The sequence below is a fragment of the Melanostigma gelatinosum genome, assembly GCF_949748355.1.
Source record: "Melanostigma gelatinosum genome assembly, chromosome: 7".
NCBI classification, from domain to species: domain Eukaryota; kingdom Metazoa; phylum Chordata; class Actinopteri; order Perciformes; family Zoarcidae; genus Melanostigma; species Melanostigma gelatinosum.
Genome location: NC_136640.1, coordinates 11,205,213 through 11,230,002, shown reverse-complemented (window position 1 = coordinate 11,230,002; position 24,790 = coordinate 11,205,213). Strand labels below are relative to the sequence as shown.

The 24,790-nt window shown below is 41.6% G+C and overlaps 3 protein-coding genes across 3 annotated transcripts; 1 reads left to right on the top strand and 2 right to left on the bottom strand.

Moving 5' to 3' along the window:
* Nucleotides 1-4,401: 4,401 nt before the first annotated feature.
* tlcd2 (TLC domain containing 2) lies at nucleotides 4,402-13,612 on the bottom strand (the record flags this gene model as incomplete). Its single annotated transcript, XM_079271802.1, has 4 exons — nucleotides 4,402-4,776; nucleotides 10,487-10,569; nucleotides 13,001-13,083; nucleotides 13,434-13,612. 4 exons carry the CDS (start codon nucleotides 13,610-13,612, stop codon nucleotides 4,402-4,404), a joined length of 720 nt encoding a protein of 239 aa, XP_079127928.1.
* A 960-nt stretch (nucleotides 13,613-14,572) lies between these two features.
* On the top strand, nucleotides 14,573-21,154 carry aifm4 (apoptosis inducing factor mitochondria associated 4). The gene is made up of 19 exons (XM_079271980.1): nucleotides 14,573-14,683; nucleotides 15,262-15,352; nucleotides 15,491-15,600; nucleotides 16,014-16,123; nucleotides 16,722-16,766; nucleotides 16,874-16,955; nucleotides 17,112-17,224; nucleotides 17,349-17,435; nucleotides 17,519-17,610; nucleotides 17,780-17,910; nucleotides 18,062-18,177; nucleotides 18,269-18,340; nucleotides 18,645-18,708; nucleotides 18,794-18,870; nucleotides 19,087-19,204; nucleotides 19,336-19,434; nucleotides 19,543-19,618; nucleotides 19,703-19,807; nucleotides 20,472-21,154. Exons 2-19 carry the CDS (start codon nucleotides 15,264-15,266, stop codon nucleotides 20,500-20,502), a joined length of 1,617 nt encoding a protein of 538 aa, XP_079128106.1. The 5' UTR covers nucleotides 14,573-14,683; nucleotides 15,262-15,263; the 3' UTR covers nucleotides 20,503-21,154.
* A 286-nt stretch (nucleotides 21,155-21,440) lies between these two features.
* LOC306780175 (arsenite methyltransferase) lies at nucleotides 21,441-24,538 on the bottom strand. Its single transcript, XM_079272432.1, has 10 exons — nucleotides 24,427-24,538; nucleotides 23,941-24,074; nucleotides 23,257-23,407; nucleotides 23,045-23,181; nucleotides 22,879-22,948; nucleotides 22,710-22,791; nucleotides 22,473-22,604; nucleotides 22,250-22,392; nucleotides 21,903-22,025; nucleotides 21,441-21,694 (listed from the first exon to the last, which is right to left on the bottom strand). Exons 1-10 carry the CDS (start codon nucleotides 24,475-24,477, stop codon nucleotides 21,617-21,619), a joined length of 1,101 nt encoding a protein of 366 aa, XP_079128558.1. The 5' UTR covers nucleotides 24,478-24,538; the 3' UTR covers nucleotides 21,441-21,616.
* Nucleotides 24,539-24,790: the final 252 nt, after the last annotated feature.

Genomic DNA, 24,790 nt, shown 5'->3' with positions numbered 1-24,790 from the left:
GGCCGAGTCTGGAGGGACAGAGGAAGGAAATCAGAAGGATGGGACCCACAGATATTTTACTACCAGCATCCATCGCGTCCTCTCTTCAAGAGACTACCTTTTCCAACTTCCTATCACACTGTAAAGCTTGAACTGAAGCTGCTAAATGTCACTTCCTCTTATGAGGAACATTGCTTATTTCAGCCACAGAGAGAGGGAGAAGTGCAAGTTCTGAATTGAGGTCATGTGGTGGCTATAAATAAGGTATTGATGACCACAGAAATCAGCAGAAATGGGAGAAAACATGGACTTACAGTCAGGATGCAGCTACATCAATTAATTAAGCCTTTTCATTATATCTTCAGCCAAAATTATCTGCTTACCCGTTATAGCGTGTTAGGTGCCAAAATCGACTAAATATGATTCGCAAGCGTTATGAAAACGTCCTCCGATCCGCGCATGCTGGCCTCCAGTGCTGGTCCAAATCCTGTCGGCTGCGGTTTTTACCCAAACACATGTTATCTGAAGCTTCAAAGTGCTTCTGAGCCGCATGTGACGACGTTTGCTTAGAGGACGGGGAGGCTGGACAGCTGCGTAAAAATGCAAAACCCCCGCGGCGCGCGGCACGGCGGTGCTCCGGCGGAACCGCTCCTCGTCTTCGCAACACGCAGCATCGTTAGGAAGAGGATGTTTTGAAGTGCGTCGATACGAAAGCCCGCGAGGCAAGTGCGCAGTCCATCCTCTCAACACGCGCACCCTTCCTACTCGCCCATCGACGGAGACATCGAGCTGCTTGTGGACTGAGGCTGAGCGAAGGGAATGATGAAAACAAGCCACCGGGAGCAGAACACGCGAGAGGATCGTACGACAACGTGAGCAGGACAGCTGATTGGAGGGACCAGCCCGAAACAGCAATACGTCGACTGTGAAGAGGATCAATGCAAAGCAAGTGCGTGTGGGAGTATACAGCCTACAAAGGAAAACACACCGGGGAAAAAAATAAGAAATAAAAACTGTGACTTGAAAGCAAACATTATTTTCTTGCTGTAAATCTGTCACATTGTTTATTTTCTGATTCGATACAAAGTGACTGATTTCTGCATCATGGACCGAGGCTGCTGTAACGGTTCTCAACCTGCGGGCCGCGGACCTCCTGGGGCGTCTCAGGAGTTCTACTGTTATTTAATTCACAGGTGGAGCAGTTTGATGAAGTGCAATCAAGGGGAGCGCTTTGAAAGATTCGAGTTCAGGTTGAAGTTACGATTTTTGCTGAAGTACAAAAGTAAAAGTATCAAAAGCAGTCGGTGCTGGGTTAAATGTATTCAATATAAATGTTGCAATCTATGGTTTTGATCAAAGTTAAATGTACTTCAATAAAAAAGTACAATCTTTGACACTTCAACTGCAAATCTTGTCCCATTGTTTCAGATGAGAGTTCTTTGGGCTGCTAAATCTCACAATATCTATAATTTATTATATCTGAAAAATCAGGTTAGCATTTAACACAAATTAATTCAGCATGGATGTTAAACAGTGCATGACCAAAGAGAAAAATACTTTTTTTCCACTCGCTGATGTAGGCTACTGTGTTTTGGAGATAAATACTTCAAAGTGTGCTATTCTACACACAATTGGTAGCAACTGTGGGAACACAACTAATAGTATTTTCTAAAGTATTTTACTTAAGTGCTATTTCTGTTCTGATTATTTTATTAGTTATGTTCATCCCAGAATCTGCAGTAATGACAGCTGTGCTTTTTTGAAAACCATGCGTCAGTGAAAGAGAAACAGATTTGTTCCATCAATCTTTATTTTCACATTAAACAAATTATGTTAATATATAAACATAAATTGGAGTTTTAATTACAAAACAATCTGCCAAAACATGAAAAAATAAAACTGTTATATTTGCACTGAAAGGCATAATTCTGTGAAAAGTGAAAGTTTGTTGCTTGAACAAGCAAGGGTATACAACTGGTATCATTTGTAGGTTGTGATAAAAACAAAACAAAAAAAGATATTTTCAATGCAGTCAAACAGCACATTTACTGTGTATGATGAGGAAAGTGAGGCAGAGTGTTGCAACATGACTTCATAAACGCTGCCACTTTCTCCTGAAATAGTTTTCCTTGTGTTCACCACCCAAAAATATAAAAGCAGAGAATCATACGTGGCCTCGGGACAGTTTGAAATTAAAACCACACAGGTCGCAAAAAAGAGCAGAAATCAGACTGCGGAGAGCAGAACAGTAGATTGTTTGTCATTACAACGTTGACAGGAGGAGGCATCTCAACTTGCCCGTTATATTTGATCACAATTCGTAAAAGCACACACATAATGTATAATTCCAATAACATTACAGCCTCGAGCAACACATTCACAATTGTAAGCTTGCTGGTTAGAAAGAACTTTTCTTGTCACCGGTTGTCTTCACTACAACCACAAAGTCAAGCTGCCCTATAGAAATTGAAGTATTTCATAAAAAATGTGGCATTCACAATAAAAAAATAAAAAAGTGAGTTACTCCTGATCTTAAAATCTGGGAATCAGCCACGTCTTCCTCCCAAATAGTGCCGTTTCTTTGGTGCAGTGATGTCTTGAATTAAATGTGGAGTTATTTTAATGGTCTGTGTCATTGAACCACTGTGTGTAATGTGGTTGGACAGCCTGGTTTTAGGTCTTTTAGGTCTGTATGTAAATAGAAGACCCAAAGAGGCACAATGTCCCGTAACAACAACTTACGCAATCATATTCACTTCACTGTCATCAAGAGGTTTTTTCTTCCATAACAGGGATATTCATTGAATTTTCTGTTTAATCCACAACATCTTTTTTAGCACAAATAAATTACAAATATTCACATTTTAACCCCCTAAACAATGACTATTCACAAAAAAGCAACAATACCAAACATATATGGCATCCCATGTTTCCAGGCCACATCAGGACTGTAATGCCATGTGAGTGGTAAGAGAAGGCAGCCTAGCAGCCGTGTGTTTTTCTGTATTCACGGATCTCAGACCTGTTTGTTCCAAGCACTCGCCGGGCTTTGTGGCTATTTCAAATTGAAGGCAGGAGGCACCGGTCTACAAAGACGTTTCAAAATAAAGACTTCTCTGGTGTTGTTTTTGCTGAGATCACTGAGGTGATGTTGAGGAGTGTGCTGTCCTCTAAAGGCCAAATGCAGAATAACAACTTCTGCCTGTCTCAGAGCTCCTGCTGCAAGTTCAGAGACCACTAAAGGAATTACATGCAAACCGTGAAAACATTAACATCAGTTTTTTCTGTAGCACTATCTATTGTCATTAAACCCGTTTTGTTTCATAAAAAAAACTCCATCACTGACTGCTGCTGGACACTGATGCCATTGGTGGTGGCTTGTAATTGATCCATGAGCCAATCAAGTCAGAAACTCCTCAACACAATGACCACTATCGGCTCAGGTTGTTTTCAGGATTACGGTTATACTGTATCTTTATAATGCATATACAGTCTGCTATGACTAATATTTCTAAATTCTTCATCCTCGATGTTTTAAATACATTTGGCAAACATGACGTTGTTTCGCTAACATCAAGCTGCTCTGCATTGTGTCATCAAATCTGATCTGTTTTATTTAGATGCCACTTCAAAGTATTCACCCATCAGCTTATTCTCTCCTTCAGTAAGGATTGGTATTTTTTAAATGTGGTTTTATTTGCTGCTCTTTTAATAAAGAACCTGCCAAACACTGACAGTAAAGCTTGTGTAAGAGTGAGGAAATGAAGCTTTCTGAGGTAGCAGACGGTTTTCAGTTAAGGAGATTTGTTGGAGGAAAAAAAGAAGAAGATCTATTCACCTTTGCAGTGTTGAACAAGAGGGTTTGGATACGACAATTTACGATACAATACGGTAAATAAAAACATTATTCTTGAGAAATTTGTAATTGTTTCCTATGTTTTCTTTGGAAATATGAGTTCGTGAGTTTGTTTTATGAGCGTCTTCACTTACTGTGAAGAACAGATTTAGCTGAAACACATCTCGTGGGAAATAAGGCTATTGGTGTTGTTTTACAAGACCTTTCATTGTTCACATAAGGAATCCTACACCCTACCATCAGTGAGCCACTGGTGGCACTTCAGGATTATTGGAACACACACACACACACACATACGTAAAGTTAAAACGACACCGGAATGTAGCTTTTAACATTACGGCTGTGGGTGATCTGTGTTTCACGCAAGGCCATTTGATTACAAGTTGTACGGCGTACCTGTACAGTATGTGAGATAAAAAAGATCCATTCATCTGCCAGCATGAGAGCATATCACACACACACACACAAAAAAAAAAAAAAAAACAGTACCAAAACTGAAGTTTAAATAAAGTAACGAGTGCGTTTATAGATTATAATCCTTCTTGTGTCCCTTCCTCCCCTCATCTTTACATCTCCTTCTCGGTCTCCCGGGCGCCGCTCTTCAAGAAGTCGCTCCATAGTAGCCGACAAAACAGGACAATATTCATGCACGTCATGATGGCCATTCCCACGCTGCCCAGCGTGTAGGCCAGGAGGGGCACGTTGTCCCTGTTGAGCACCAGCCAGCGGTTCATCCAGGCCAGCGTGTTGACGCGAAACACCACGTATGTGCCCAGGTTGATGATGCTGTTGACCCGGTACAGCGTGCCCGCCGCATTGTTGGCCATACGCAGCATTTGCCTGAGGTGGAGGAACACGGAGTTGATCTCCACCAGCAGGGCCACCGCGGCAAAGCCAATGTAGCGGGAAGACATCACGGAGAAGCCGAAACAGGCGATCACCTGCGGAGGAAGACGGTGGGAGAGAGAGGACGAGGAAGAGGAAGGTTACAATGGATGTGGCAGAGAGAATACAAATACAGTATTTTCAGAGGCTATCACCTATACCACAGTAAAAATGCAGAGATGCACTGATCTGTGGTTTTGAAGTGTGAACTCATATTTTCCTACACGCTTCCAATGATTCAAAAGTCAAAATGCATTTTTGTTAACCTTGGAGGAAAAAGCACAAAACTATTTAAACTTTAAGACTTCAGATTACATTATTGTCTGTTAGATTAGCATAAAATGGAAATTTGTCTTTGTCACTGGCATATAAGACAAAACAACACACGGCAAGTATGCATCTTAAAGCCGTAAAATGACCAAGTGGCCGTAATAATAAAAGTGCTGTGTGGATTGCTCTTCCAGGACATCACGACAGAGCATGATACGCCGCGGTTTTAACAATAAATATATAAATGTACATTAATATAAGCGATGTTGTTGGTTGTAATATAAGAGGATCATGTCTATCTTCAGGCAGTGAGTGGATAAAGTGACAATCTAATCGAATACATTTAAATCAAGAGGATTGCTTTACATTTAGTGAAAGCTGTGGTTTTAAGAGGAAATATTTCATAACTCTCAGATTAGATTAATTTCCCATATTTCAACTCTTTCTCAGTGCTGACGTCTAAACGCCCTTTTTTTCACTTCAGGCAGTATTTTACTTAATAACCATGTGGAAGGTCACCAGCCACCCCCATGACTCATGTCTGCTGAGCAGTTCTTATGAAAGTTTGTGTCGTAACCAACTTACAAAACATCCCCACAAGATGGCAGCAACACCGCTGAAAACCAGCTCAACACAGGCAACTCAACAAATCCTCAGGGCTCAGTTGGAGAAGCATCTGTCGTGGGTTCGGCAACAAGACACGTGAGGAAACACAGCAGCACACTGGCCCTCATTGACTCTTACATGAAAGTTACTGTGAGGACATTTTAACTGCTTATGAAACAGTCTCAATTTAATACTGATTCCTCTATTTGACTGCATAAGTAAATGAGACATTCAGCGAGAAGGTATATATTTAATTCGGGAAGGGAGTCACGGGAGAACCAGGACCCTGCTGCAGTAAAATGAGAGGTTTTCTGAAAGGGACTCTGGTGCTCAGAAACACGACCGCTTTCGTCCACAGGGACCGCTAAAATCAAGTTAGTGAAGCCTATTTTGTCTATGTAACCTCAATCACAAATTGGCCTAAAGTCGCCAAAAACTAGTCGCTCGCGGAACTTAAACCCGCTCGCTAGCGAAACTTTAACCCGCTCGCTCGCGAGTCTTTTTCCTGCTCGCTCGCGAGTAGTTTTTCTTTTTCACAGTAAGTGACGAGTAAAAGACGAGGATTGTAACCAATTAGATGTAGAGATACAATGGAGCGGGAAAAAGACTCGCGAGCGAGCGGGTTTAAGCTTCGCGAGCGAGCGGGTTCTGCTCGCGCGACAGTGAATTCTGCTCTCGGAGTGACGTAAAAGCGCTCGTCAAAGTAAAATGCGCGGGGCTGTTTGATTTTCGCGCGCGCATGGATCTCATTTGCGCTCTCGGATTTTGACAGTGATTTGCCTTCATAGATCGCTCTCCCTGGACGGCCAGACAAGCAACAGATGTTGTGTGTCCTGAGCTCAAAAATGTTGAGTTCAAAACGTGTTCGAAACTGGACACGTTTCAATTCCTGCAAGTTCACATAGTCGTGGCTGCATTTCTAGTTAACTTCACCGTGAGGGCACTGCTCACACTCCTCCAAAAACAATCAACAATTAAAACTGTCATCAAAATGTTTTTTGGGGGGGGGGCGCACAGATCCAACACGGGGTCCCGGTCAAGTCTGGCCATTCACACAGAAACCTCTGTCCTCAGGCCCCATTGCTATCTGAAAAAAACACTTCTTGGCTTTTCTTAATTTAAAAAACAGGATTTTCTTTGTTCCTCCTACACATCTAGTTTGATGGCGGTAATCTCTGTTTTATGGTGTTTCTTCTCCATTTACTCGTTACCGAGTAAACACTGACAGCACGCAGGCTAACAGGGTCACGCTATATAACACACAATAAAGCTGCAGCCATTTGTCACAAACACATTCACATTACCTTTTTTCAAATCTACCATCAGTAAAAGAACAAGTGATGAACCATAAAAAGGTTATGTGGACCACTTGATCTCACCACACCAGGTCATCATCGGGGGAATATGACGGCATGAGGCTCAGCAGCCAAGCAGACAAACTAAATCCTGTCTGTAAGCATGGATGAGCAACTAGAAACTCTAGTGGACAGGCAGAGACCTGTCTCATCGCACATGTGGCTACCGGCAGGGTCTAAACTACAATGGCAAGATATTCATGCAGATACATTGGTGCTACTACTTCAGATACATTCAATCTATTCTCAGTTCATTTTAAATTACATTACAAGCTTTATTTATTTTTAAAAGTTTTGTAGCACAGGAGTAGTTTTAAACTACAAAATACAACGTATAGCGCCTACATTCGAAGAAGACTGTATGATGTGATTGAAAGCACCATCATTTTTGTTTGTGTTCATATCGTTTTGCCAACTTCAAGAATAAACTTTCAATGCAACTCTTTAACAAACATTGAAGTTATTAAAATGCTCAGAAAAAATGGACATCTGAATATCTTGACAAATGGGCAAACTTCATCTTCTGAGGAAGACCAACACGATCGAGAGCTCCAGAACAGCTCAAGGACCTTGTTGCGAGCTGAAGAATTAACTTTGAATCGCGACACCTAAATTATAATTCGTAAACAGTCTGACGCAGCCTGGTATCAATAAGCTAAGTAAAAAAAGCCATCTTGTCCTTACGGTTTTCATTGACAAGAATTGTTTTGTGTGACTTGCTTGTTCAAGTATTCTGCACACATCTTGTGAAATCATGTAGCAAACGTATTGTTTTCAATCTGCACATGAAATCTAAAGTTGAGGGGAAACTGCTCAGAAGCCTACGATCATGAGACTCAAAGATCTAATCAGTGAACCGTGTAGTAATGTTTTGACATGCTGAGCATCAGCGAACATGCACATGGGTACACGTTGTTTTTTTACACATGTACATACAACTTATGTGTCTTGCACAAGCGTCACTCCACCTTCAGTCAGTATGTGGTGTGGTCCCTCCCTCTCTGTCTGCAGGATTTCCAGGAGTCATTAGCCTGATGCGATAACACCTGTTCAGCCTCTACCTTCTCTCTCACCCTGAGGCTAAACATTTGCAGGTATTGGTTTCACACACACATCCGTGCATTTCTTACACGGATGTTTCTCCAGCTGTCAAAGTAGAATTTCAAGTTTAGTACCAGTGCAGCATGTTTTTATTTTACTGTGAAAGTAAGCGTTAAATGATGAAAGTAAAAAAGACAGACGGTGGTTTGGAGGGTGATGGATGTCATTAACCCCGGAGGTTCACTGAAGCTTCACAGTCTATACCGGTTTGTGTGTGTGTGTGCATGTTTTTAATAACTGCACACATGCAAGACATAGATGCTTATGAAAGCTCACACCCATAGTTGTGAAGTAATTGTTAATTATCATCTGTCGTATCACCTACTTTGCCTTGCAGAAACTACAAACCTGAGGAGAAAACAAACCACAAACATTTAAGATATGTGACCGTCAGCACTCTGACACATGGAGAAGAGCGTCCATCATCACATTCCACCAAAGTTAGTATTCAGGTTTTAACTACCGGTATAGCTTGAACTGGAATAACAAGGTGTGAGTACTGTCAACAGGTGTATAAAGCCATTACAGGGAACATAGGTTTTAGATTGAGACGATTAAATATGTAAAATAAAAAGTATACTCCTAAAGATATAGTATACGTATACTACACTTGAACATCATTATATCTTAGCAGTTCTAATTCATTTCTACAGTTTCTTTTGTAAAAACTGGTATAATAAAACAAAATGCTAAAAAGTGTTATTTTGTCTGTAGAAGTGCTTTTAAAATATAACTGTTTAGAAAGAAGGATTTAAGAAATTCAAGGTTGCATTATTAGTATTTTTAAATTACTTATTATTATTATTTGTAACATTTGTATTTTGTACACTGTTTGTGCATTCAGTGAAATTATACTTTTGGGCAAATCTACCTCAGGTTCTGCACTAAGGCTCGATGACGGCACACGATGAAACAGTGACTCTCCAGCAACCAACACGGGAAACTCTTTCAAATGTTCACTATTTTCTAACATGTGTGTTATGTGTTTATGCGCAAATACTGCATCTGGTCTGTTATGGCGGTTGTTATGCTGTGTGTCTGCAAGGAATTCCCAGAGCTTATCGCGCTGCCATCAGACGACCTAAACCTGTAGAAATGTGGGCCATTTGAGAAAAACGTTTGCCAGTTTCCTGGCACATTTTCAGCCTCCATGCTTGTGTAAAAGAACCTCAGTGTGTTTGTGTGAGAGAGTTACTGAAAAGTTCCAACTGACATTAGAGAGTTGTTTTGTATGTAAATGTGCGGGACAAATATTTCCCAGAGTACACTTGAAATGTCAAGACGTTACTCTTAAAGGGACCAGTACGTAGGTTTATGGAGATTTATTGGCGGACATGGAATATAATATTTGTTTTTGTTGGTGTATGACCACCTTAAACTAAGAATATTTGTGTTTTTGTTAGCTTAGAATGAGCCCTTCATATCTACATATAGGGACTGTGTTCCACGGAGTCCGTCTTGTTACGTTCCCTGAAGGCCACCGTAGTTCTCTACACACTTGGGAAAGGAAGGGGTGAGCGATGGGGTATTTAATTGGTTTGCAATGTGCAACCTGACAGTCCGGCACACTGTTCCTTTAAAGTGATATTTATCAGGACAGAATATGTCTCTATATCAAAGTGTATGTTTACATTTGTATATACTGTATGCACATATTCACACATAAAGTATACGGCCATATTAAGCAAGGTTTTTAAGGATTTCCTTCTATAAATCTGTTACTGGAACGCGTTGAGCCACGTCCTCATAGGCCTAATTTCTGACTTCTCCAAAGAATTATTTCCACACACTTTGATTTTTAAAAACATGTCTGCATTAACAACCAAACACACACATAAATTGTGGCTTCTGCACACTGCAAATCCACTCCAATCCTGCCAAATAAAGAGCTCTTGCGCGGTGAGTGATACAATAACAAGACGAGAACTTGGCAACAGAAAGCAACGCACCACAGCAACGCGGTGTTGGCTGTAGGTCACGCAGTCACAAGTAGAGAGAGAAAATATGCAGTCAGGATGTAGATCTATACTTCCACTTGAGGTTATTTTCCATAGGGTTGAAACGCAGGAATAAGGGAAGGGTTAACTGATCTGAATGGTGCTTCCTTTCTACTTTCTTGAAGTAGGCTGAATGCTTGGCAAGGGGGAAGGGTCTGTCACACAGGAGTGATTGTCTCTTTGTTCTTTTGTCACTTGTGCTCTCCTTTGTCACCAGACAAGAAAGTCTGGAATGTCTGTCCTATGTCTGTGCTTCTGAAAGGTGTGCTGGGGTTGTCCCGCTTGATTTATCTGTACATTGACATACTGTGAAATGGATTCATAGGTAAAGAGGATTTCTACCTATTTCTGAAGAGTTAGATCTAGTCTACTGGGAGTGCAACATCTTTGGAACAAAGCTTATTAGTAACTGGGACCGTACTGCTTGAAGGACCTACCACAATGTGATGGAAGAGAAGCTCCCAGGCCTGAGTCAGATTCTGGTTCTCCAACATGTCAAGGAAGTCATAGATGAAGTAACCTGTGAGGATAGAGAGCATTCAGCCAATGTGAACGACATCTTTAGGTTCAGCAATTCAATCAACCAAAGCAGGACAAAGCTATTTGGCAAGAGAAGCGTCGAGCGTATGAAATGGTTTCTTTTTGGGGGGGGGGGCTGCTTCCATGACGACAGCGACGGCAAGCAAGATGCGTCTTGGAGACATGGTGACAGCTATTCAAAATGCTGGAGAAATAATGAAGTGTTGAGGATGAAGGGCTGCGAGGGAGCTGGGGGCTTTGGTGGGACTGGAATTAACCTCATTGTGTTGGAAAAGTGACACGGAGGACCCAATATGGCGACGTGTTTGTTCTGAGCAAATCATCAATCAATCACTATCAAAAGATTTCATTTGCATCATCTGGTTCATATAATTTCATAAGGTCATTGACAATGGACAGGGGGGGCGGGGGGGGACTCCACGCCAAGGGGTCTTTTCAACAAGAGCTTTCGTCGAGTTCAGCCACAAACAGCCAATTGGAGCTGCGTGCGACTCAGTAACAAAAAAAGGGCAGTTAACAGACATCCCTTTTCTTTGTCTTGTGTTTTTATAATGAGTCATTCAGTGCTGACACATCTGTATTAAAAACATACAGGTAGAACGAAGTGACTGAGTGACATGGAGGGGGAAAATGGAGTATTACTCTTTACGTTGCATGGCCAATGTCTGCCCTGAGAACAAATTAAACTGACTTGACTTTCCACCGACTACCAACTAATGTTTGAGCAGGAAGAAGTTTTTGTGTTTTTTTTTTTTAAATCCTCCAAAGTGATACACTCAAGTCCCTGAGAAGTGACATTCATTGGTATGTTTACATCAAACCAGTTAGTCAAACAACCCGGGTTTCAGGCTGACAGAACATAGTTACGTCTCTGTTAGAAGTCAAAGAAACCTGATTCAAACATCTGGCTTAGTCTGATCCTGGCCACGTTACTAAGGCACGTAAACATCTTTTCACTGTGGCTTTTTCTTTCTACAGTCTGTTTAAACTTCACTTAGTGTGTCTCTTTTTTAACTGTATTAAGAGGTAATTTACTTCTCTATTCTATGGATGAAACACCACAGCGAGTGAGGATTATTCTTTAAATTGGTCAAACATAGCAACATGGGGAGTGTTGAAGGTATCGCACCCACGGGCCGATAACCATCGTTATCACTGACAGACATTGTTTCGAGGCATTGCACAAGGTCTCCATTCAAAAAGTGGAGAATAATTAGCGTCATGCCACTGCGAGGTTTGCAGCGTGGTATCACAGCGAGCCGTGCTGAATGCACAAATCTGGAGAACAAAACTCCTCACTCCAGCTCGCCGAGGCCTCAGAATCCCACCACATCTCCAGTGGGAGCGCCCTGGAGAAGTGTTTTTGAGTGAATGACTCCCCTCTCTGTTTCCGCTGGCATCTGACGTGCACGGCTCGCATAAATCGACTGACTCTTTCTGCGCGCTTACTGTCCTGGTGATGCCACATGACTGTACGGGGTTACGCCTGGTGCCTAGGACTGATAATAATGCCCTCCATTGATCTTCACATACCGACGCTGGCCCTCGCTTTGCCAGCTTGAAGGAATGTCAAACATCATGGGAATCCTTGGATGCGCTTGTTGACCAGCACAAATCCAATAAAATGTGTGGATTTAAGATGGCTCATGTGACAGAAGTTGCTTCAAGAACACTTTCAGGATCAATGAAAACAGGATGAGTTGATATTTTAAGAAGGCATTTAGGTTTGAGAAATCGTAATGATATCAAGCTACCGGTAAATCTAATCCATGCAAGTCTCTAATTTGGTTTACAGAGAGTAGATGGTAAAAGTCCATGGAGCCTACATTGTGGATTCCAAGATGCATTTTAGTAGAAAAAAATGAATAAATCTACAGGATGAGAGAACTTGTAAATGTGGTCAGAGTCAAATTAAAGTGGGGGGTACACACGAGAACACACCCCATAATAAATAATGCCCCTCTCTAATTCATTGATATATATGCCAGTGAGAATGTTTTTAAATTTTAAAGACCCTGGTAAACTTTTTTTATTTTCCATTATACTACAATACAGTAAAAATGAACAATATCAGTGAATTGTAGAAAAAATGAACAGCCGTATGACTTGAGAAAGGATGAACCATATCAACATTCCAACAGCTAATTCATTGAGCATTCAGGGTGGCACTGGTGTTATTTTACACATCAGCTTCAAGTTATGCAAATACTGTAGTTTATGTTTAATGTATAGTTTACATGCAACCCTTTGACCTATAACTGCCCTCCCACCACGAGGGCAGTTATCAAAAATAAAAGGATGGATAGTGTCACTTCCAAATGTCCCCTTATGATGGCAGCACCCAGCCCATTCGGAAAACACGGAGCACAATTCACAAATGACCACTGTAGAAGTGCTGGCAGGCTACTCACCGATAGAAAACGACACCAAAGCGTGAGAAAACACAGAGTGGGTTTCGATCAAATCTTCAGCCATCTGTGGGTGAAGGAAAAAGCTGCAAAGATGAACACAGGAGTTCGGATAAATAGGTTGAAAAAGGTTGTGTTTTTTACAGTTTGAGGAGCTTTATTTGGGAGTGACAATAAAGTATACTTTAGTCAGTGCCAGTCATAAGCTTCTTCATCGGTTATATCATATATTTAAATCTATCCTGAGTTATTGGAAGAGGATCTGGCCAAACAGCATGGCAACAAATAAGGTCGAACATTTTTTGAACAAACCCCGGCGCCAAAAGCCAGCAACCATTAACAAAAAGCCATGCTCGCGAGATAAACATGCGTAAAGTATGCATTTTCAATCAGAATCATGATTTCATTCAAACGGAATAAAGCGGTTTTAACTCACCACGCAACTGCCCATATCGCAGTGATGAAACTGTGCACAATGGATGTGGAGATGTTTCTCCACTTCCATGCATTCCTGCAGGCGGATTCAGGCATGGGCAGCTTTCGGAACCCAGTGTTGACGAGTCTGAAAAATCCGACGGAGCTCCCGGTCGTTAAGATCACTGAACTCAACTCCATGGCTGAAATAGAACATATATATGATATAGAACACAAGTGAAGACTTCTCAGGACACAATTGTCCCGCAACGTGATGCGCACCCCGGAGCCTTCGACCGCGCGGTCCAGACGGACTGTGAGCTACTTGTTTTGCGACCACCGAGAACAAATCAATGTTAACATACCGGAACATCCCGATCATTCAAAAAAAAAAAAAAAAACGTGTTTCTTTCACGTTTGTTGTGTAGAGAGAGAGAAGGCGTGGACAAGTCTGTGGAATGGTTCTCCAGTGATTGAGTGTTTGTGGTGTTTCTCTGTAATGACCCCCCTCACAGATGTGACCAGAGGAGATGGGTGGTAAATGGGACAAATTATGATAGAAAATATTAAATCATTTAAGATATAATACAAATAGATCTTTTTAACTTAATCTTTAATCAGATCAAAATATTGCCAAATTGAAGGCTGTTTAAGGCAAGGTTTGTGTATGGCTGTTATCCAATCCTGAATCAACAGATTCAGGATTTATTCTTGTGCCACTCTTTCACGAACGTGGATTTATGGGAATAGTAGTTTATTTCATAGAATAACGCATTAGATGAGTTACATTAGTAGTGTTTATTATTATAACTGGAGCTTGAAACATAATTCATATTTGACTTGTTTAATTCATTGTAAGTGGCCATGAATGATTGCTCTAATATTTGGTGACACAGCGCCACCACCAGGTTAAAGTTAGTTTTAACAGCAGCCCGCCCCTCAGATCCCGTTGTTCTGTTCTTTTCCTGTCTATTGTTGTCGAAACAGCACATTTTTCCAAAGCAAGGCTAATCAATGCTCAATAATTTATGAATAGTGTATCGAATCCCTCCGTGACGGGTGGTTGGCCAGTCGGAATCACGTGCCACATGCACGTGATTCCGACTGGCCAACCACCGGTGACGTCGCGGGCGCTGGTGGTTCTCCTGCGGTCGCTCCTCCTGAACGACGAACGCTTGTTTCTTTGCGGCTATAATAACCTCACTGCGTGTGACCCGTTTGTATCGGCAGACGCGTCGTTTCTGACTGTTGATTTCGGCAGAAGTCAACCAGGTGAGCGCAGCTACATGGAGGTTTTTACGTTTCAGTGATTAATGTCTGACATGAGGTGAGGTAAAAAGTAAAAAAACCCGGTTCTGACAGTTTGCACTATACCGACCCAGGATGCGCATCCTGTCAGACTGCCGGGTGCCATTAACTCTCACTGTTAATGACCCACCCTAACACGTTTAGCAGTAGACGTGCAACCCCTATACGGTGATGGGGATTCAAAGTAGAATATATTTAAACTGTGTAGCTGGGTAAGGAATAGATACGAGTTTCAAAACAAGCTCCACGACCACAACACAGAGGCACAGAAGAATTTAAGCTTATTTGCACTCAGAAAATATACAGCAAACAGGCTCAACAACAGGGAAACAAATATTGTACAAAAACCCCAAAAGGAGTTTATAGTGCCACATGGTGCTCATCCATGGAATTGATGTTATTGGTAGAGTGGAAAAGAAAGATCAATGACATAACTAACCTTCAAAATAAACTGCACTGAGTAAAACTCATCAGTTCCCTGGTTTTCATTATATATTATATATATAATACATATATTATATGTACATCATCATGTCTTGGAGGAATGAATCGGTGCCAAGAACCAGGTCATGATGAGGAGCAGGAGGAGGTGACTGGGATGGTATGTCAGGAGGCGGACCTGAAAGATGGACAGTAAGTCACAACTGGAAAAAAAGATCACTTTTTTTTTTGTTGGCATAGCCACTGCTGTCAGTGAAGTGCAACACTTTCATGACCTCCTGGAGCTTTTTCTTCACTATTTCTCTTCTTCCACCTTTTGTGTTTCCAAAGGATGAAGGAGGTGACTGTGGGGGACCAGAAGGTGTTGCTTGTTCGCACTCAGGGTCAGTACAGTGCTGTTGGAAGCCGGTGTTCTCATTACAACGCCCCTCTCATCAAAGGTAACCCTTCTCTATCTCTATATACCCATATCTGAAGCAATAACTTTATTTAGTGTTTTGCATTTGTTACGACCGACTCGGGAGTCTCAACATATAGGAGGGACACAACACCAAGTTAGGTTAAAAAACAACCACAGCTGCCAGTTTATTTACGGGACACAAGTAAACTGTAGTGTGCAAATCCCACTGCAGACCAGGGTCTGGTGTCAGGCAGATGAGAGAGAGCGAGGGAGGCGCTTGTATAGGTAAACCACATCCTCATCCAGGTGCCCTCAATCACTCGTTAGCTGCACCTAGAAGTCAAAAGACACGGAATACACACACACCCAAGCACAAACATTCACAGCAGGACAGAACCATACGTAACACATTGAATTTGAGAAGTAGTAATTGCATGTTCTCTAATAAACCAGGAGTGCTGGTTGGTGACAGAGTGAGATGTCCCTTTCACGGTGCCTGCTTTAATGTCAAAACTGGAGATATCGAAGAGTATCCAGGTCTGGACTGTCTGCCTAGTTATACGGTAACGCATGACGGGAGAGATCGACATTAAATAGCAATTACAACGATCTTTTAACATGAATTAATCCAGGAGAGAGGTTCTTTCCAGCTTAAAATGTTGTCACATTGGATATCATCTACTTGAATATTACTTCCATGTAATTGGTACAAAAAGTACCACATTATATGCAAACTACACTTGAATGCTATCTTTTTAAACCCAAAAAAGTAATTTAGCAGGGAGAAGACGGGGAAGTTGCAAAATCCCCCCCCCCCCCCCCTTGCAGATGAGAGATCGGATTAAATGTCTTGATTGCAGCTAGTCCCACAGACATTATGTATTTTCCAAACAGAGTAATATTTTCTCAGCTGTTACCACACAGTTAATGCCTTCTGTCATTATGTATGCACATTAAGATTAAACTCCATGTTGAGCTCATGGTTTTTAATCAACATTTTGCAAGAAAAGTGTGAATTTAGACTTATCCCTAGTTCTCTTATTTTGCAGTTGTGCTACCAGATGTATTTATTGTTCAGAGTACTTTGTCTCTTTTTGTTGTCAACATGTCGCCTGCTGCAGATAAATGAAAAAATCACTTTTTAAAAAAAATATTTCACAGGTAAAAGTTGAGGATGGCAAGGTGTATGTTTCCATCAACAAAAGTGTAAGTGATGGCCAGTGAAATAGTTAAAAAAAGATCACAATGTTTCCTTTTTTATTTTGTGTTAAAAGACACTTTTAAACTGTCCCTTGTTTGTTTGTGTCCCTCAGTCTCTGAAGTTGACGAAGCGCGTGAAGGAGATGTGCAGCGGGGCGCCAGACATCGAACACACTACTCTGCTGGTAGGAGGCGGTAAGGACTAGATGTAATACATGATACACTAATGATAAATACACAAATCCCTGCGAGTAGGATTGAAAAAAGACTTATGCTCAAGTAAATTTGGTGGTCTAGTGCTTCCATAAGCTCTGAAGAATTCCACATTGAGTATGAGTTTTGTGATTTCAGGCCCTGCCTCGCTTGTTTGTGCTGAAACACTGCGGCAGAACTGCTACCAAGGTCGAATCATCATGGTAACCAAAGACACCCTGCCTCCATTTGACAAGCCCAAACTGAGTAAGGTGAGACCTCGATCAGAGAGGAAAGGTTAACCGGTATTCCTCCTGCATCATTTGTCTTTTTGAGGAGGTCGATTCTTCTGTCGGTGTTTGTCGACAACCTGTATTCACGCATTGCCTCTTTCAGGCGTTGGACCTGGACAGCAGCAGCATTCTCCTCCGACCAAGTGACTTCTACCAGCAGCACGGGGTTGAAGTGTGGACACAGAAGGAGGCGAGAGGCAATTTATTTACAGTGTGTCGAGGAGAACTGGTCCTCCTTTTTGATGGTGTTAAGAAGTGTGTTCTGTGCTGCAGGTGGTGTCGGTGAACCCGGCCGATAAGGCGGTGAAGTTGAGTGACGGCTCTTTGCAGCGTTACGACCAGCTTCTTATCGCAACCGGCTGTAGGTTAGTGTCATCATCCTGTCCGTCAAGCGTTCCACAAACAAGAGGCCGTTTGTAGATTGTGTCGTCACACTCGGGTGTCATGAGACTTATTGAACGCAAAAAAAGACAATGGAAACATTCACGAGCAAATGTCCGCGTGATGGCGGTACGTTCCTCATTTTGTTCACAGAGCGCGACCGCTCGACTGTCCTGGTTGGGACCTGAAGGGAGTGAAGTTGCTGCAGAGATATGAAGACGCCAAAGACATTCACAGCTCCGGTCTGGGCCAGAAAGCTGTTGTGATCGGTTCCTCCTTCATAGGTCACCAGGTTCAGTTTCTACATGACATAGCAGAGTGAAACTAGGATTGTGCATGTAAAAAATGCGACGGTGCAAGATAAGGCTGCTTCACCACACATGCGGTCACACCCGACATTGCAGACCGCTGAAGTGTTTCTCATTAACGCAATAGGTATGGAGGTGGCCTCCTACTTGTCAAGCAAAGCTGCCAGTGTGGCCGTGGTTGGCACTTCCGGATACCCGTACGAGCGGTCGCTGGGGCCGGAGATCGGCAAAATGAGCATGCAAGTAAGAGGCAACGATGACGGTAGACTGTTGTCGCTGAATGTGGATTTCATCAGATGGAACAAAAGTTTAAAACACGGTTTCTTCTTTTAAGATGTTGGAGGAAGAAAACGTAACGTTTTACATGAATGACGGAGTCACTGAGATCCAAGGGGAGAACGGCGAGGTGACTCTACTTTTACTCCATTAGCGTTTGACTTTGTATCGAATAACATTAACGATGGCTCTGTTGTGTTCAAGTGTCCCAGTAAGCCGTGACAGCACGCACAATACCAGGACCCTGGAACTGAAGCAGCTCAAAGGAATCCAGGCATATTACTATTACCTGTGTTTTTACCACTCTGACATGTAAAAATGTCTTCAGTACAAAAGCCCAATGTCAGTAAATCAGGACCGGTGCTGCTTCAAACCTAGCGTGTACCTCCAGTGTGTATTTCACTGTAGCTCCATCAATGACTCTCCTTTTCCAGGTGAAGCGGGTGGTGCTGAAGAGTGGCATCGTCCTGGAGGCCGATGTGGTGATTGCTGGAATTGGTATTTTTGTCATTATTAAGTTGCACAAATCAAGTTTGGGACCGTTTTAAACATGCAGTTTAAACACAAAGATCTCTGTTTTTAGGTGTAATCCCCAATTCAGACTTCTTGTCAGGAAGCGAGTTGGAAGTGGATTCAAGGAAAGCCGTGGTTGTTGACAAGGTAACGGGCTAATTAACAAAGCCTTCATCCCTGTGATAATGACATAACTAATGAAGGATGAACGTGGCTTTACATGTTCTGACTTTTAACTTTTTTTATTTTTGGCCAAACATTAATATTTGTGTGTCCAGGTGACGGAAACGAACAGCCGTATAAATACACGGTGTCTTTGTGAGCTTAATGTTCAGGCTCCTGCTCCTTTATCTTTTCCAACAGTTCATGAGGACCAATGTACCAGATATCTTCAGTGCTGGAGATGTTACCTCTTTCCCTCTGACCATACGTGGAGACCAAAGGGTCAACGTGGGTCACTGGCAAATGTCACAAGCTCAAGGTAACTGATGGATTCAAAGAGCCAGTTGTGATGCGTGTTGCAGATGAGTCTGAGTTCTGTTTCTGCGTCACACATCTTTTATTTTAATCCGAAATGATTTGAATGTATTGTTTTGTGTATTTAACCCTCAGGGAGAGTAGCTGCCTTAAACATGCTGAAGAAACCAACCAAATGTGAGTCTGTTCCTTTCTTCTGGACCGTGTTAGTTGGGAAGAGTATCCGATACACAGGTAGAGTATTTATTGAGGATAGTATCGCCCTTATATTAGGATATTTAAACCCATAAAAAAAAAAACCTAACCGGGTCTCATTTCCCCCTTTTCATTTCCTCATTCTAGGCTATGGGGAAGGACACACAGAAATCGTATTCAAAGGCAAAGTGGAAGAAAGGAAGTTCCTGGCGTTTTACATCAAGTGAGCAGCTGTGGAATGACTCCCGATGCAGCTGATTACGAGTGTCTGCTTTGTGCTGAAGGCCTTTCGTTTGTCCTTCAACAGAGATAAGGTGGTGGTGGCGGCGGCCAGCCTGATGTTCGACCCAGCTGTGGCTCGTCTTGCAGAGCTGATGGCGACTGGCCAGATTATAACAAAGGCACAGGCTCAGTGAGTGTCATCCTGCTTTTACACAAACTTATGTCTTTATATCCTGTACGCACATTAAATGCAGGAAATGAGGATGAATTCTGCTGCTGTGTTAGGTCATCAGGGACGAAATGTCTTTCTTATTTTGGCCACTTGGGGGCAGCGGAAACCAGCTGTAAACGGGTCAACGTTTTAAGTTGATGGGGAGAACCTGTGAGCAAATGTTGCTTATTTACTCATCCAGCAGATATGGAGCAACATTATCATTCCAATATTCACTCTCCTTTAAGCTCTGTTTTGCTATCCACCAACTATCTGTCTCTTTAGCTGCTTAATGCTGCACTATGTTCACTATGTAAAACCAAAAGAATCTGTAGTGCTTAAGTTAATAAGTCTCTGTGGGTTGTTGGGTACAAGTGACACCTTTTACTTTACACATAGACATTTGATCCGCTATTAATATGAAAATATTTATTATAGGAGCTAACTATTATACTGTAGCTCAGTTGGTACAGCCATGACAGACTTGTGGGTAACCTGGATGCCATCACAGTCATGTAAACACTACACAGGGGTCGAAATCATCTGGTTACTTTATGTTCTATAGTGTCGTATCTCAAATCACAGCTCATAACCTGGATACTACTCTTTGCTAAATGTGTTTTTCTCACTTCCTCCTGTTCAGAGCTGAAGACTTGAGCTGGCTGCAGATGTGACCAGATGTATGAAAACACCTCTCAGTGACGAAGGATGGCGCCTTCATGTTGCTTGTTCCTCTCTTGTTGTAACTACAGAGTCCACTAAAAGTGGGTCGTCCAAATGGTCAGTCTGTGATTATTATTATCAGCCACCTAACATAAATATATACAAACAATGTTTGAACTCCATAAACGCTTAATTTATTTGTAGTATAGTCATAGTTTTATCAGAACAATAATTGAGTAATAGTATTTTTCATACTATTTCATCCACTTAAAACTTCCTGAAAACACACAAATGACTTAATTACAATATATTTATGAGTAACCTTTTTAGAATTTAAAATACAAATGTCAGTTAAAATGTTGCGCTCAACAAATGCATTGATAAACATGTTGATTATTAACTTTTTTTTATTTTTGTATTACTTTTATCAATACCTCTGTTTTAATAGAATCAATCATACATGTTTATAGCAGAGATGTTAATGTTTCAGCTTTATCATAAAACTTGAAATTGAAATCCAAATGAATAATGTAATCTTGAATGTGTAATCTTACCTTATGCTTTGTGGTGCACAACTTAAGCTCAGGTATGAAACAAATCAGATTGTTCAAATCATACTTACTGTTGTCAGCTGCAGTATGAGGATGTGTGTTCTGTCTGTTCTCAGTTTTTCCTTTAATATTTTGTTACACTGATGATAATAAATCATTATTCATCAGTAGATAACCTTTGATTGTCCAAGTTGCTTCTGAGATCGTGACACAACGTAATGATCTTCATCTTCAGGTGTTGGTGGAACATTTCTCGTTAGTCATTTGTACACAGAACCGTTTACTTGTTCACGTTACTTCGACGTTTCTCAAGTAGGTCGAAGAATCAAAAGTTAAAACAATTACTACAAAATGTTATTTTAGTATTTGGAGACTTTTTATTTTATAACTGACAGCATTATTTTGTAAAACAAGTAAACCGTGACAAATTGACAGTATAACAAGACGTAGGTGATAAGCACAGAACATGATTAGTCTCTAATGTTATAGACTTATAAAATCAACTAATTCTGTGTTACAATCTTATTTCAGTTCTACTAAATCTGCAGAACAATCTCAGGATTCAGCGACATCTTTATTTGCTTGTTTTGGAGCACTGCTTCACTGAGGATCCCAGTTTGTCGGCCAGCAGAAATGGGTTGAGGTGGCAGGACTGAGGAACAAATTAAGAAAATTCATGGTTCCTTTCACACGAGACAGTAACAAATTGTTGCTCTGAATGGTGCTTCTTTTTGTAAAACGTCAATATCGGCAACCTTCTTGCATGCAAAACACGGGTCAACGTTATTCTATTTCTGAATACAGTCGGTATCTGTTTTTCAAAAGCATTTCAGCTAAGGTAAACCCAAAACATCAGCTACCTGTGGTGTTGACTCTGAGTCGGACTCTGGTTGATCCGAGACCTGGATTTTGAAATCCGGGGAGAAACGAGATCTCTGGAGGATTGCTGCCATCTCCCCGTTCACCGCCACTGCCACGTCTTTCTGCATAGCACAAAAGAAAACATTGATGCAATCTTTCCAACAACACAACAAATTATATTTAAGTAAGAATATGCAGCATTTGTTTTGATTGAAAAATATATGTACAGACCTACATCTTACTTACATTATACATTACTGGATCAATAAGCCACAGGTTAATAAATAACCTGTGTGTACATTGATAAAGATATTTTAATATCGGCCTGATTGGCCTTTTATTATACCTTGAAACAGTGGGAGGAATCAAAGTCTAGCTGATCTGGGAAATCTGCCACAGTTCCTTTATAGGTCACGTTCGCCTCAGACACAACTGGACTTTTGGGCAGCTTAAAGAGCCGGTAAGTGCCCGAAGCAAAGCTGACATCCCCTGGAAAAAACAAAGAACTGGCTCGTTTTGTAAAGTGATAATGATCTTTTCTTGCAATCTAAATGTTGCCTTCATGTTACCTGCTTTTGCTTTGAGCTCACTGTTGTAGATCACAATGTGGCTGGCTGAAACAAGATGTGGAGTGCTGAAACCTACGCCGTGTGCCAACGAAATGAGATCCTGCCAAAACAGAGAACCACCCATTCCTTCACCTGGGCCAGAAATCAAAGGACACACACACACACAGGGAGGGTATTGATTTCCCGATTCTGCTCTTTTACAATGTCTTTTAGATGATAATGTAAAGATATTTTTACCCCACAGGACTGGATCTTCCTTCATGTGATCAGGAACGACTTTGCTGGCATACATGTCACTAAAGTACAGCTCACCTCCCTCCTGTGTAAAATGAGATAAACAGAGAGTTCCCTTCACATCTTCCTTTTTAACACGTTAACGCAGCTGGTAGGAATTCTTCAGACTAACCTTCAGGATGTTGTAAGCTTGCTGTAGCACTGCTCTTTTATCAGGACACAAACAGATCACACAGTTGGATCTGGATACATTAGAGGGAAAAACAGTGTTTGTCGATGAATCGAAGCTGTCTTATTGTAACAGACCATGTAGAATCACATCCATGTTTTGAACCTACAACACAACATCCACTGAGTCACTCTGCATGCCAGCGTCACCGAGCTTCTCCATGTACCCCTGGACAAAAGTGATGTTGGGCTTCTCATAGCCAAACTTCTTCTGATGATACTCAATGTACTGACGGGATGCTGCGATCTAAAGAAATGCGAGTTTGATGAGTAGAAAGCACAGAAATCTAGCGTCAAACGTTGCGTGAACATGCGTCATCACCAGCTCCTCCGTCATATCGATCCCTGTCACATGTCCGCTCGGCCCAACCAGTTTACTGAAGGCATAACAGTCTCTGCCAGAGCCGCTGCCGAGGTCCAGGACTCTGCAGCCCTCAAGCTTCGCCGGGAAGGGAAGGCCGCAGCCGAAGAACCTGGAGAAAAGAGTCGTTAACGACAACAGTGCATAACAACAAAATCACGGTGCAGTGATGAGAAATACAGAGAGATGGCTGTGTGCTCTAAAGGACGACAACAGACGAGTAAAGACCAGGATGGAAGCCAGTTCCTCTGCTCGATGACACTTTAAATCACTGTTGCTCACAAAGTCTTTTAGCGATATGTGTATGCTTTCTAATGTGTTTACAGAGAGGTCCAATGAGTAAGCTGAGGCAGTGAATCTGAGGCATGATCATGTTTGGATTTTTTTCCTGACCTGTCGATGACTGCGTGTTTGTGTTTGATGTGTACGAGCCCTGTCTGAGTCTTGTGCTCTTTCCATTGCTGAGTAATCAAGTAGTATTGCTACAAAACAGTCCATTCCTGTTGTTCCTCTCATACCAATGACACCACAGGGTGGCATGTGTGAAAAATGATGCGTGGGAAATATCCCAAAAAAAAAAAAATCTGTCATTTCTTAAATTAAGAGGATGTAAAAGTAAATGTGGGATAAGAGTGCACAGCTTACTTTTTGGTTACCTCTGGGTGAACCAGGGTCAGTGCATCCCTGACACTCTTTGGCGGTGGGCGGCAAGGCAGACTGCAGGAGGCAGCACTTGTTTGCAGATCACCAGAGGACTCCAGTCGGCTGCCATAGTACTTCTGCACACATAATAGTCAATATATGGTTAACAACTGCCTCTGCACATGCTTTTCCATTCAACTACAAGGTCTCACATGGAAACAAGTGTTACAAAAACCACCTCCTCACTACCATTGCATGCCTTCAACATTGGAAACTCTACATTTGAAAGAGATTACATATCAAATTAAAATAATGGCCATGAATAATGAATAAATGAGTAAAAAAGTGTTTCCTCTTCTACATCGTATAAGCATTTGTTGTGATTGAAGAATCAGTATTTTCAACTTCAGGAAAATATTCAGTGAGGTATTGAAACTCGGCTGTGCACTATTATGCAATGTAAACTGTACAAATCTGAAGTGGGCCTACCTTCACATTTTCCCGCACGTCGTCACAAGACGCCATTACGTCGGACAGCATTACAAAAACATGAAAAAGTGTCTGAGACGATGGGGAAAGCAATTGTTTTGTCGCGGATATGTATAAAACGCTGGGTTTATAATTTACATGTGTTAGGACCTCCCCCTCTCCAATGATCAGCGGACTTTGCCTTTCCTTTCCGGGCCATTTTATCTTTCACAATAAAACCATACAAGGGTTGAAATTTATACAATACAAATAGATAAACAAAACACATAGGTTAAATGAAATGTGTAGTCTACAGTTGAACATAACTTGGTGGAAAAAAAGCAAATACTTCAGTTGCAAAGTGTAAGTATATAATCCATGAATT

Excerpts from the sequence above, each read along its gene's own strand:
- aifm4 (XM_079271980.1), top strand. The coding sequence starts at position 15,264 with ATGAATCGGTGCCAAGAACCAGGTCATGATGAGGAGCAGGAGGAGGTG. Across the intron at positions 17,436-17,518 it reads AAGTGTGGACACAGAAGGAG|GTGGTGTCGGTGAACCCGGC; the intron begins GCGAGAGGCAAT and ends TCTGTGCTGCAG. Across the intron at positions 19,205-19,335 it reads GCAAATGTCACAAGCTCAAG|GGAGAGTAGCTGCCTTAAAC; the intron begins GTAACTGATGGA and ends TTTAACCCTCAG.
- LOC306780175 (XM_079272432.1), bottom strand. The coding sequence starts at position 24,477 with ATGCTGTCCGACGTAATGGCGTCTTGTGACGACGTGCGGGAAAATGTG. Across the intron at positions 22,605-22,709 it reads GGAAGATCCAGTCCTGTGGG|GTGAAGGAATGGGTGGTTCT; the intron begins GTAAAAATATCT and ends TTTCTGGCCCAG. Across the intron at positions 22,393-22,472 it reads TGAGCTCAAAGCAAAAGCAG|GGGATGTCAGCTTTGCTTCG; the intron begins GTAACATGAAGG and ends TGTTTTTTCCAG.